The sequence below is a fragment of the Aquarana catesbeiana genome, linkage group LG06, assembly GCF_042186555.1.
Source record: "Aquarana catesbeiana isolate 2022-GZ linkage group LG06, ASM4218655v1, whole genome shotgun sequence".
NCBI lineage: Eukaryota > Metazoa > Chordata > Amphibia > Anura > Ranidae > Aquarana > Aquarana catesbeiana.
Genome location: NC_133329.1, coordinates 94,203,896 through 94,216,791, shown reverse-complemented (window position 1 = coordinate 94,216,791; position 12,896 = coordinate 94,203,896). Strand labels below are relative to the sequence as shown.

The 12,896-nt window shown below is 41.4% G+C and overlaps 1 protein-coding gene across 1 annotated transcript in view; it reads right to left on the bottom strand.

The window, feature by feature from the left end:
• Positions 1-428: 428 nt before the first annotated feature.
• TBL3 (transducin beta like 3) overlaps positions 429-12,896 on the bottom strand; it is a 48,313-nt gene continuing 35,845 nt past the window's right edge. The window contains exons 15-22 of the mRNA XM_073636457.1: positions 11,719-11,949; positions 8,839-8,909; positions 8,530-8,686; positions 7,431-7,489; positions 7,239-7,342; positions 4,048-4,119; positions 3,084-3,242; positions 429-939 (exon numbers count right to left, since the gene is read on the bottom strand). Of these exons, the coding sequence (XP_073492558.1) occupies positions 785-939; positions 3,084-3,242; positions 4,048-4,119; positions 7,239-7,342; positions 7,431-7,489; positions 8,530-8,686; positions 8,839-8,909; positions 11,719-11,949 (1,008 nt within the window). The 3' untranslated portion in view covers positions 429-784. The remainder of the gene's footprint in view (positions 940-3,083; positions 3,243-4,047; positions 4,120-7,238; positions 7,343-7,430; positions 7,490-8,529; positions 8,687-8,838; positions 8,910-11,718; positions 11,950-12,896) is intronic.

Sequence of the window (12,896 nt, the reverse complement as noted above, 5' to 3'; positions counted from 1 at the left end):
TAGGCATTGGAGGTAGAGGTGTTCTGGGGGAGGCATTGGAGGTGCTTGTTTATTTTTGTAACTTAATTCTGCACTTAATATTTAACACTGTAATTTCATAAGATATTTAGGAGGGCGTGTTTAGGGGCGGAATTAGGGACGGGGCACGGTAGGAGTGGAGCAACTGGTGGCGCGTAACCCCTAAGGCCTGGCTAGTAGCTCAGGACTTGAACATTTATAATATATTATATATATATATATATATATATATATATATATATATATATATATATATATATATACACACACATATACACACATCCTTACATACTTACATATACAGAACATTAATTTACCTATAGAAAGGTTAACATTAGTTGGTACTGGCATATAGGCTTCTATTTGATAAACAGTCAATTAAGTTATTAATCCACCATGTGTAGCCAAAGTTTGGGAAAGATGGTTTATTATAAAAAAGGAAAGACTCATAAACTTCTCTATAAGATGTCCAATGAACAGAAAAACCAATCAGCAGCTGCCCCCAGCGCTCTGATCCAAGGTTACCAGGGCTGATAAATGTGAAATTCAGGAACCGCTCAGTCTATTCCAGGCAGGCACTGTTATAGAGCCAGCGGCACAGGCTCCCATCCATAACAAAAAGGTCAACACAATTAGGCACCAGTGGTAGAAAAAAAACACAGCTTCTTTGACATCCTTGGTATGGGAGCCCCACAGGCTGTTCAGAATTGTCTACATGGACTGCAGATGTCAGAGGACTTTGTTGTCATCTAGCTTTGTGACTTTGTCATGCTCTGGCATCCTCTCGCGTAGGGCGGCTGGTAACGGGTATACTACTTGTCTTCTCCTCCTCTGGCAAATCAGTCAGTCTCATGTGCTGCCACATAAAGTCCACAAACATGGAAGCCTGCAGAAGTCGGGACATCCTCTGCATGTGTCGCTCTGTGGAATGAAAGGACAAATAAGTCAGAACTGTGTTTTCTGATTTACTACACCCTCTTCACCTGTCCTATCTGCAGATCTCATGGCTTCAATATTTTCTAAGCTGAAATAAACAAATCGCAGAGATTAGGAGTTCTGGCCTCAATCTACTTTACTTGCTGCATACTTGATCTGGGCAGAAAAAAACGCTTACGCTTGTAAAAATGTATGTTAAACGCGTCTAAACGCTCTTTAACGCTAGGTGCTTTTATTCATTGCGATCTCCAGAATAAATTATTCTTCTTGCTAATGAAATAAATTAACGCCCAATGCTTCACACCTGTAAACACGTCACACGGTTTTACAAGCGTCATGCGTTTTTTTTTTTCTGCCAAAACACTGCTGCCAGGAGGAAAGGCTTTCAGGAGAGAGTTTCCAAAATGATGCAAAAAAGCAAAAAATGTTGGATGAACTTATACTTGTGTATACCCAGCTTTAGAACCCAACAATAACAGCCCCATTGTTTTACAAATCGTTTCTTTTAATAGTCAAAAGATACAAAGGTGGTCCTTGGGATCAAAATATGTTGCTAGGTTTAGCCCACACCTGTTGCAGCAAATCCTTAAGGATTCACTCATTACAAAGAGGCATGTCACCACTGGAGTCCCTAAAAGACATGCCAGTATATGTCTTAAATCAGCAGACTCCATTGAAATATTATACTTGGGTGGACTAACCCTTTAAATCAAATTCCTTTAAATACAACCCTATCCTTTGCCCCTCTGTGTAGACAACACAATAAAATACTTGCCATTAATACTACTCCTGATTATTTCTCTGCATTGCTTGGCCTCCCACCACAAAGGCTTTTTAAAAAAAATAAAAAAAATCTAGGCCTAGGATCTTGCACCTAGTACGCAAAACACACTGTGGCCCCATTCATACCTACAGATGGTACATATTCATGCCGGCCCCCAGACATCCAGTAGAGTATGGACCATCCTTAGCAGTGGTACTTAACCTTTTTTTTTGAGTCCGGGGCCCCTAAATCTGATGAAAGCTATGCACTCCTCTCCAGAAATATTCACATAAACACAACTTTGCCTGCAATGAATATACACTCGCTGGCCACTTTATTAGGTACACCTGTTCAATTGCTTGGTAGCACAACTTACTAATCAGCCAATCACATGGCAGAAACTCAATGCATTTAGACATCTAGACGTGGTGAAGATGACTTGCTGAAGTTCAAACCGAGCATCAGAATGGGAAAGAAAGGGGATTTAAGTGACTTTGAATGTGGCATGGTTGTTGGTGCCAGACGGGATGGTCTGAGTATTTCAGAAACTGCTGAACTATTCACGCACACAAGCATCTCTCAGGTTTACAGAGAATGGTCCGAAAAAGGAAAATATCCAGTGAGCGGCAGACGTGTGGACGAAAATGCCTTGTTGATGTCAGAGGAGAATGGGCAGAATGGTTCGAGATGGTAGAAAGGCAACAGTAACTCAAATAAATAAACTCGTTACAACCAAGGTATGCAGAATACCATCTCTGAATGCACAACACAGATGCGCTACAGCAGCAGAAGACCACACCAGGTGCCACTCCTGTCAGCTAAGAACAGAAAAATGAGGCTACAATTCACACAGGATTACCAAAATTGGAAAAACGTTGCCTGGTTTGATGAATGTCGATTTCAGCTGCGACATTCAGATGGTAGGGTCAGAATTTGGTGTAAACATGAAAGCATGGATACATCCTGTGTTGAATCAACGGTTTAGGCTGGTGGTGGTGTAATGGTGTGGGGGATATTTTCTTGGCACACTTTGGTTATCATATATATATATATTATAGTAAATAATTTTTATCTGGACCCCCTGAAACCCATTTATGGACCAGTTAAGGGTTCCTGGACCCCAGGTTAAGAACCCCCGAACTACAGGAATGATTAGAGCTGCAGCATACGTCACTAGGCACACGGCCCGACACCAACCAGGATGTTTTTCTTGCAAAAGCTGTGTGACACCAGTAGGGCTGCACAGCAGAGAACTCAGGACTGGGAACAGAGGTAAGTATTTTAGTAAGCAGGATACTTACAAGGGGGTTGAGGGGCTATATTTAAAAGACAGCTTCACTAATGTGACATATTAGAAGGTTCTTACCTGTGTAGGGGATCAATGCTTCCACGGTACCTCGGATGCCGCTGTACTGGAGCAGAGTGTCGGGTGGTACGTGGGTGAGGAGGATGTTCAGCACACACTGCGCCTCGTGACAGTTCCGAGAATTTGTGTTCCAGATGGTGCAGTATCTCAGGATGGCCTCTGATGATGCGGGATAAGAGATACATGAGGCTTAAATCATCATCATCACACACACACACAAACACACGATCCCATACTGTCTGTATACCGTATATAAACAATATACATTTTATATTGGTGTTTATTATCTTGTCCACGCCATAATCTTATTATTAAATTCTGTACAATTGCCAAGGTAACTTCTGAAAAGAACAATGTACAGCAGAAACACAACCAGACTGTGCCAATATGGAAGGGATTGGACTAGGATCCTCCGATATCTACAAGCAAATTACACGCTGCCAATTATTATCCTGGCAGGTATACTTCACTGTCTCTCATTAATACACCAGGAGGTATGTTGTCAAACACAAAGGCAGAGTACAAGAAAGTTCTATCAATCATATTTCCTGACATTTCCCTTGTGCCCCAAGACGCACATACACCATTTAAATGTAGAGCTGTCAGCAGTGCCGGACCGAGGGGTTGATAGAAAAAGCTGCCACCTTGGGGCACTTCAGCAGACGGGAGGGGAATGAACGCAAAAAGACCAATGTCTATAACTATGCTGCTAAAGGCAGCTTATGGGAGCACGCTCTGGCCTTGTCGTCTTGGGTGCCAAAGAACTTTGTTGTGCTAGCACTGGGTGTCAGCTGTGTCTTATTTCTGAAAGTCATATTGTGTTTGTGCCCCCGCTCCCCATTTACCGCTACAACACACTGCAGATGAAAACGTGACAAATACAGCTCCTGTTTAAATCCTTTCACAGGTGTCCGACTGTTAGAGGCATGGAGCTTCTATAAACACTATTATTGCTCTTCCCTACCTTTCTGGTCATTGCGTAACCGCAGCAGGTTTTTCTCCAGATCATCCTTCCCCTGGGGTTCCTGCAGGATGGCTAAAATTAAGCAGAAATAGAGAGATTAGAAAGTTCCTGGGCCTTAAACAATGCTTCTACGTCAGGCAGAGGAAAAGACCTGCTCTCGCTGTAAGCGTCAGGTAGCTAAACATTTAAATGTGGTTGTCTGGGGTTATTCTTATAAAATATAGTTTTCAAGCAAACACTATAACTGCCACAAAATAACATACACACTATAAAATAAGGGTGGTCGGCAAGAGTCAGCGGCTTGCATCCATCTTAAGCGTTGTGACTGTCATGTTTACTACGCTTAGAAGTATGTCCCTGCGTTTAATCTAGATAACCTTTTGGTCTCCTTGGGAGAGTCTGATTGCCATTCGAGTGTTGTTTCCCGCCATCTTGAACATCTTTATAAGTTAATTTGTCCTGATTGTCCGTCCTGCGGCTAATCATATACGGCTCTGCCTTCCTTTGGGGGTTCTAAACGCCGTATCTTGTTGGACCTTGCCCTTTTGAGAACATCCTTTTTGGATTGTTTTTCAGCTAGTTGTTATTACTTGGTATGGTATTGTACATCTCCTGAGGAAGCCAATAAGTTGGCAAAACATGTCGAGATTGCTACACCATGTCAATCATCAGTAAATAACTATACTGTGTATCAAATTTTATCTATTTCTGATGTTTTACATGGATTAAATAAAAATGAAGTAAAATTGTATTTTATGTTGTAGATTGTGTTATTGGCACCTTAAAAATCCCAGCTCTTTTGAGCATTCATCCTGTTTTCTACTGTAAAATAAAGACATAATAATGGTGTACAAAATAGAAAAAGGTTTGCATTGTTATCTGCGACCTTGGAATCATCTCGTATTGTACCATCTAGATTTACCCTATTTTACATTTTGTGGCTGATAGAATGAGATGTTTTTTTTTTTTATTCTTTTATTATGGCAAAGCATCTCAGATAAAACAAGTCAATTTCACAAATAAGGAAACACTTAAATCGGCAGAAAAACCAAATACCGATAACAGACAAGACCTATAAATACGTTTGCTGACAGTTTATGTATGGCTTTGCATATACTATAGCATCTATAATCAGCGAAGCCAAGGGGCCTGAAAACCTATAAGTACACGTACCAAAGAATCAAACATTGCAGTTTCAACGAATGAGATTGAGTAAATCTAGTGATTAAAGAAAACAGATAAATATGCCAGAATTTTTAACTTTGTGCATCATTTGTTCAACTACAAATATCATCTCATAACACACATCTTTCGAGAAGTTTACGGATTAGAATGAGATGTTCTAAAGCGGGGGAAGGCAACCGTCCAGAGGTGGAGATCTACCTGAACAATATGGATAATCAGTTAAAAACCACTCACAAACATGTGGTAAAGATAGGCATGTAAGGTCATCTGCTCTGACCATGTTTGTGAGTGGATGACCTTACATGCCTATTCTTTACCACGTTTGTGAGTGGTTTTTAACTGATTATCCATATTAAAACATCTGGTTTTACTGAACTTAGAGGGCGCTGTTCTTCTTTCCTTATATCTTTGCAGAGTTTTTTTTACCTTCTAAAACTTCTTGAACTGGCAGCCCTCCATGGACAGTTATTATTGTTATAATTTCCATTTCTTTTACCTTCTTTACATGGACTAATCCCCCCATAAGGACTTATTTATTTCCCTATTCCACCCATGTTCCTTGTATAATACATCGCTATATTCAGAGTGCGCCATATTATCTTTTTGTTTTATCTACCTGAACAATATATGAAGATCAAAGATCACCGGGTATTTTTCTTTCTTTTTTTTTTTTTTAAAAAGGAGATAACCTACTTAGCAACACCCCATTTAAAAGTAATGAAGAAAACTTAGAGAAATGTAATAACACTGTCACTGTAAAATGGAGTCAGTAGTATGTAATGCAGATTACAGGATCAGTAGTAACACATTATTCAGGAGGCCAGTAGTATGGAATACAGATTACAGGATCAGTAGTCTGTAATGCAGAGTGCAGGGGTCAGTAGTAATTCAGAGTGCAGGGGTCACAATAGTAAATACCACATAGGTTAGTAGTAAGTAATGCAGAGTGCAGGGGTCTGTAGTCTGTAATGCAGAGTGCAGGGGTCAGTAGTCTGTAATGCAGAGTGCAGGGGTCAGTAGTCTGTAATGCAGAGTGCAGGGGTCAGTAGTAATTCAGAGTGCAGGGGTTACAGTGTTCAGGGGACAGTAGTAAATACCACATAGGTTAGTGGTAAGTAATGCAGAGTGCAGGGGTCAGTAGTCTGTAATGCAGAGTGCAGGGGTCAGTAGTCTGTAATGCAGAGTGCAGGGGTCAGTAGTCTGTAATGCAGAGTGCAGGGATCAGTAGTCTGTAATGCAGAGTGCAGGGATCAGTAGTCTGTAATGCAGAGTGCAGGGATCAGTAGTCTGTAATGCAGAGTGCAGGGGTCAGTAGTCTGTAATGCAGAGTGCAGGGATCAGTATAATTCAGAGTGCAGGGGTTACAGTGTTCAGGGGACAGTAGTAAATACCACATAGGTTAGTGTTAAGTAATTCAGAGTGTAGGGGTCAGTAGTAAGTATTGCAGTGTCAGTGTCCAGCATAGTGGGGCCCAGCCTTCTCCAATACACGGCAATTAATGAAAGCTGCACCTCCGTCACATTTTTTTTTTTCTTCATTTTTAAGGGGAAAAAAATAAAAAAAATAAAATGGTCTTCTGTATATCTGTTCAAGTGGCAAAACCATTGTTTGAAGCTAAATGGAAAAAAACAACAGAGGTAAAGCTTTGATTAGTTGCTCTGCATTCACCCCGCTGATCTGAGGTCTGCTCCTGATTGCGGAGTTGCTGACCTCCGTTCTGAAACTACTAAACTCCCCACCCTTCATGAAATTAGAGAGTGTTCACAGACAACAGTATCAGCCAGAAGAGCTCTTGTCATGTAGGGACACCATATTTTTGGAGAAAAATAGCCTGTGAGATGCTGGATTGGCTGCCTGACTCAGCACAGAATTACAAACAATAGGAAGGTCCCACGAATAATAAGTGATGGTATGAAAACCTGATTCAAGCGTGAATTGGCATCTTTACTGGTCAAGAGGAGGAGCTTTGAAATATTTCTCTGTTCAAAAATCTCCATGGCACGAACCTTTTATAACGATGAGCGCGGTGTGCGGCTGGTCCAGGGTAATGGCCAGGCCCAGAGCCTTCAGGAACCTCTTCTCATGTAAAAGGTTTGACAGCTCTTGCTTTCTGCAGGAGAGAAACAGGAGGGCACGTTACAATAAGAGTAATTGGGGATCAATCTGAAAGATACCACTAAAGTCAGGAGCGCACTTACTTTAAGATCTCATCCTCCTTTTTAGCTAGTTCTTCAGCCAGCTCTGTCTCTGTGACATCCTGGGAATAAAGGAATTATTTTCATTGTTCACATCACACTAGTGCTCCTTACAAAGCATAATATGTCTACAAAGGGTCCGCTAAATTAGAGGAAGCTGATATTTCTATAAACTGATGTCATTATTGCTTGTGTGAGCTTAAAGTATATATAAAAAATCTGACAAAATATGTCAAACATGTTTCTTTTGTTTGTAAGAGAAGATTTCTTCACACACTCCCTGCTAAGTCAGAGCTGCAATTAGCAAAAGCTCATGCTTCCTGATTGGAGAACTTTAGTGCCGACTCATAGAAGGTGCGTTGGACCTCTGCAGAGAGACTACTGCTTCCACACAGAGTAAGGGTGCTTTTTCTGTAGCGTGCTGGCAGGGGACAGGATTTTCTTTTCAGGCTGTAGCTGTTTTCTAAAGAAAGCACACAAGATTTTACAATTTTTTTGTTTTGATGCACCTGGAATGTACTGTGAAGGCTTTAAAGGGACTGTAAAAGGCAGTTTTTTTTTCCTTATTGCATTATATGCATTAGAATAAAAAGCCTTCTGTGTGCAGCAGCCCCCTTCAGCCCCTCTAACACTTACCTGAGATCCCTCTCTGTCCTGGGATGTCCATGAGTATCTGAGATTCTCCTTCCTGATTGACTGAGACAAAGTAAGGGCACCATTGGCTCCCGCAGCTGTCAAAGTCAGCTAGCCAATCAAGAGAGAGGGGGGACAGGGCCAGGGCAGGGCTCCGTGTCTGAATGGACACAGGGAGCTGCGACTCAGCTCGGGTGCCCCATAGCAAGCGGCTTGCTGTGGGGCCACTCAATGGGAGGGAGGGGCCAGGATCACAGAACAGGGATCTGAGAAGAGGTAGATCCGGCTGCTCTGTGCAAATCCAATGCAACAGAGCAGGTAAGTATAACATGTTATTTTTTTTTTTCCCCCCTATAAAAAATAACAAAGAGACTTTGCAATCACTTTAAGCTGAATGTTAAGTTGGACTTTGATAAGCCTTGCATATATGCAATACATGATCAGCAACACAATCTGACAACTCTCCCACCTTCCACAGAACAATGCTCGAGTCTGCAGATCCAGTCACTAGAGCGTTGTCCAGTTTGTTGCTGTGCAGTCCCCACACTTTGTCCTCGTGGGAATCCAATGTCTTGACACACTCATTTGTCTTAATGGTCCAGAGCTTCAACAGGCCATCGGAGCCGCTGAGGACAGGAACAAAGTAATGTCATTACTATGAGCAAAGTCAAAGATTCTCTTTAAAAAGCAATTCCGCACAAAAAAAAATTCTCAGTTTTGACTTTGCTATTTTTGGGAAAAGCAATCATTGCTCAAGTTGAGAGAATCTGACATTTACCTTGTAACCAGCTGTGTGCCACGACTCACAAACATAATCTTCAAGACTGAGGCATCATGACCTTCAAATGTCTAAAAAGAAAGAAAAACACTGAAAGTCAGAAAATCAGATGTAATATCTGAACTACTAAGAGTCCTGTCTACAGAAGCAGCAGGAGGTGGGATGTTGGGAGAAAGCGGTGACAAGCGCGCTTTAAAAGCCATCGATGTGCAGGTGAACCTGTATAAAGTGCAAAGTCTGCTTATAAATCTCACAAGGAAAAAAGTCAGGACAAGCCCCTATTCAACACAGGTGCCTCTCAATACATCATCAGGGCTCTCACATTGCATTGTGGAATTTAATGCCAAAGCTGGACTCTCTCAAGGCCAAAAAAACTGCATGCAAAGGATCAGGGACTGCCGGAGCACAATGAACCCCAGGGAAAAAAAAGATAGATGATTGCACTAGTGGACCCTTCCATCAGAAATGAGGGTGGTTTGAGATCAACTGAAAGGCTCACATTAAAGCGGAAGCAAACCCATCGATTTAACAGTTTCAAAAAACAGTTACATTTCCTGCATGTATTGGGAATGTAACTGTCACATTGATTGTGCTCTCAACCAGTTGAACCATCCAATGGCTGGTATCATAACTGATTACATGTGTAGCACCATGGCAGTTGAAGATCAAACAGAGGCCAAAATGGCCGCTTCTTTGGCTGAAAATAAAAGGAGTTTTGGCCACCCTCCTCCTTCCCCTGCCGCCGGGCCATTCACAAAGCACAGCACGCTTCGCGCATGCGCAGTAGGGAAATGGTAGCAGCAGCACCCCGAGAGCCAACTGAAAAATCTGCTGGGGGAAGACAACACTGGATTCCAGGACAGGAAAGTGTCTTAATATTAAAAATCAGCAGCTACAGTATTTGTAGCGGCTGACTTTAATTTTTTTCTGAAGGAGCCTGGAGCTCTGCTTTAAATCCCATCCTATTTTGTTTCCTTCCAGCATGGGTGGAAGGAGAGAAAAATAACTTGATCCCCCCCCCCAGCAACACAGTCAGTGGGGGCGGGGTGTCTCCCGCAGTGCTGTGTTCTGCTGGCATACGCACGCAGGGGGGAGGGGGGGGGGGGTTACCCTACAAAGAACCTATTAAGATCACCATAGATACACCAAGGGACACTTTACTGGTAAGCAAAAAAGGAATAACAATATAGTGCAACTGATTAGCACCTATTCTTTCCAAAGCGGCGAGATTTAGAACATCTTACACAAATACTACATGGACCTTTTAGATTACATGGACTTGAGGTACTGTCTACCTCGTACCCCAATCCATTACATACAGTAGAACAAAGAACTTGTGTAATATTCTGGTACACAGCGATGTTAAACAAGCTAGTAGGCAAAAGCAAATGTTAACCAGGGAAACCAAGTGGCTCCTTTCGTTGTGGCCACTGCAAAGCGTGCCCATTTGTTTGCACAAGTAAGGAATTTATGACCCCCAAAAAATGGTGAAAAAATATACAAATCAAGTCTTTTAATATTTGCAGTTCAAGTGGCCTTATTTACATCGCCAGTTGCTTTTGCCCACTATTATATCTTGGCAAAATAATCAGACAACTAAGACAACGTGCCCCTAAACATGTTAATGATGTACTGTTGAAAAGAGATCGGCCAATAGCGGGGCATATTTAGGATAGACAAGGTGGAAAACCCAATTGTTAAAATTTTGGGTCATCCAAGGCATTAAATTGGGACAAAAGGAAAGGTGACCTGGATAACAGCTGCCAAAAGCTAAAGCAAAATGGATTTTTAGACTGGGCACTAGAGCTCCCTCTGGTCCCAATGAGGGCTTTACCTTTTTACCATTTGCCCAGGATTATTGTTTTTTGGAAAGTGCCATCGGTAAAGGACTTTGTTTTGAGATGTGAGCCTGATATGCATCTGCTGTAAATTTTGTAAAATTATCCTTATATTAGTTAAGAATTTTAAGGTAACAGTATAAAAAAAGTACTTTGGCGATCAGTATTCTAATTTAAATTTTTCAGTAGAGCATATTGAATTGATAGTATTGGAGTACCTGAGCGCTTACCTTGGAGAACATCAGATGTTTCAGCTTCTGCCCGTTTGTAGATATTGAATTGTGCATGCGTGAGTGTGACACGATGACGTCATTGTGCTGGCATGCATGTATAATGACGTCATCAAGTAGCATGTGTAATGACATTATCATGCCCATGCACAAGGCACTATTATAAATAGGGCCAGCCGTGAATGGCCACAATTATGTAGATGGTTTTTTCTTTGTTTATAGGAGCACTTTTTTTTTTTTTTTGTCTAAGTTATGGTACAATTTTCCCAATTTCTGATTTGGGACGAAATATGCTGAGGCTGTGGCTTTATTTTGTGATTGATATTTTTTGTGGGACCTTTTGTACACTTTGCTACTTAATCGAAAGGTGGTGAACAATAGCTATTCTGTCAGGCAGTATGGACAAGAATGAATGAGTTCCCCCTTTAAAAAGTTTATTTTGGAAGGTATCTCCTTAGTTTTCCCAGCACTTACCTGTTGGATTATATTGTTATTTTTATTGTTCTTGCTATTTTTGTCACCTTTTAATGCAATTGAAATAAAAGCTAAGTTTTAGGACTGTGAGCGGGTATTTAGGTGTGCAGCTCTCCTGGTAATTATCAGTTTTAATTCCTATATACATATTATGGTCAAGGCAGGCCAACTTTATTCATATCTTAATGTAAGCAGCAGACACCTCCGGGCACTTATGTTCAGTGAAATGATCAATAAGCAGAATAACACTTTGTGAGTAATCTAAGTAACACTGGAAGGGTAAGCCAGGGTGAGACCCCCCCCCCCTTACTTTATCTCCATAAACAAATCATCATCACCTTCAAGCAACTGAAGTCTTGCAGCCCCCACAGTTTCAGGGATCCATCTGCAGATGATGTGGCTACCACCTGGTCTGCTGGTGAAAATTGGGCACACCAAATGCCCCTCTTGTGTCCTCTAAAGACACCCATTAAGGACAGGTCTGTGGCTGACCACAGCTTGGCCGTTTTGTCTTGAGAGCCGGAGACAACCAGCTTGTCATTGGGAGATACAGCAATGCTGTTAATATCCTGCATAAATGGAACAAAAAAATGAATACTTTTATTTATCAGGCACATAATGTAACATTCACCCATGAACAATCTCAAATATTTAAATTCCAGTATAAATGGATATTCCCCATCTAGAACTAATCTCTGTGCATCAAAATAAAATGGGTACCCCCCCTCCCTTGCATCTGGTCAGTATTATGTGTAACCATCGCTAAAAGTTCAATACACTGCACCACCTGCTGGTTAAAATTCACACTGCAATGTCCCTAGTTATACTGATGATCTATGGAAGCAGTGTACCAGGCTGTAATGAACTGCGTTTTGACATTTTGTTTGCTGTGCTACGTTATTACTATCCAATGTCATATTGACCCTGTAGGTGTTCACTATTAATTTAAATCTAAAAATATATATAATATAAAATAAAATAAATGTCAATGCTCAATATCAATGCGAATGGCACCCTTCCTGAATGACCCCCGAGTTTAATCTCAACTCCAGATTATTATTTTATTTTTCAATAAAAGGCCCTAGGTGTTGTAAAATAAAAATCAATTTAATTCCAGCACTATATATCCTCAATCTTCCCATGTCAGCGTAGAAGACTGAGGACATACTGTGAGTGCAGGGCATCATGGACCAGTCTCAAGTAGGCGCGACCACAGCATCCTGCACTACCAGTGTAATAATGTATGGAGAGGCCCTGACTTCAGTGTCAGGACTATTGTTTGCATCAGTGAGGATACCCACACTTTGAGAGAAGAGGAAGATGACCTAGCTTTGACACAGGACTCATGTAAAGTCATCAGATAAATGTGTTTTTCTTTTTTTTTTAGAAAATAAAAAGGAACAGCATAAAATACGGTCAGATGCCTTAAGGCGGGTTGATTTGGGAGGGGAGGGGAGGGGAGGGGAGGAGTCCGGCTTTAAATCAGTTTGAGGATAAGCCATTTCTGCTGGAGCTG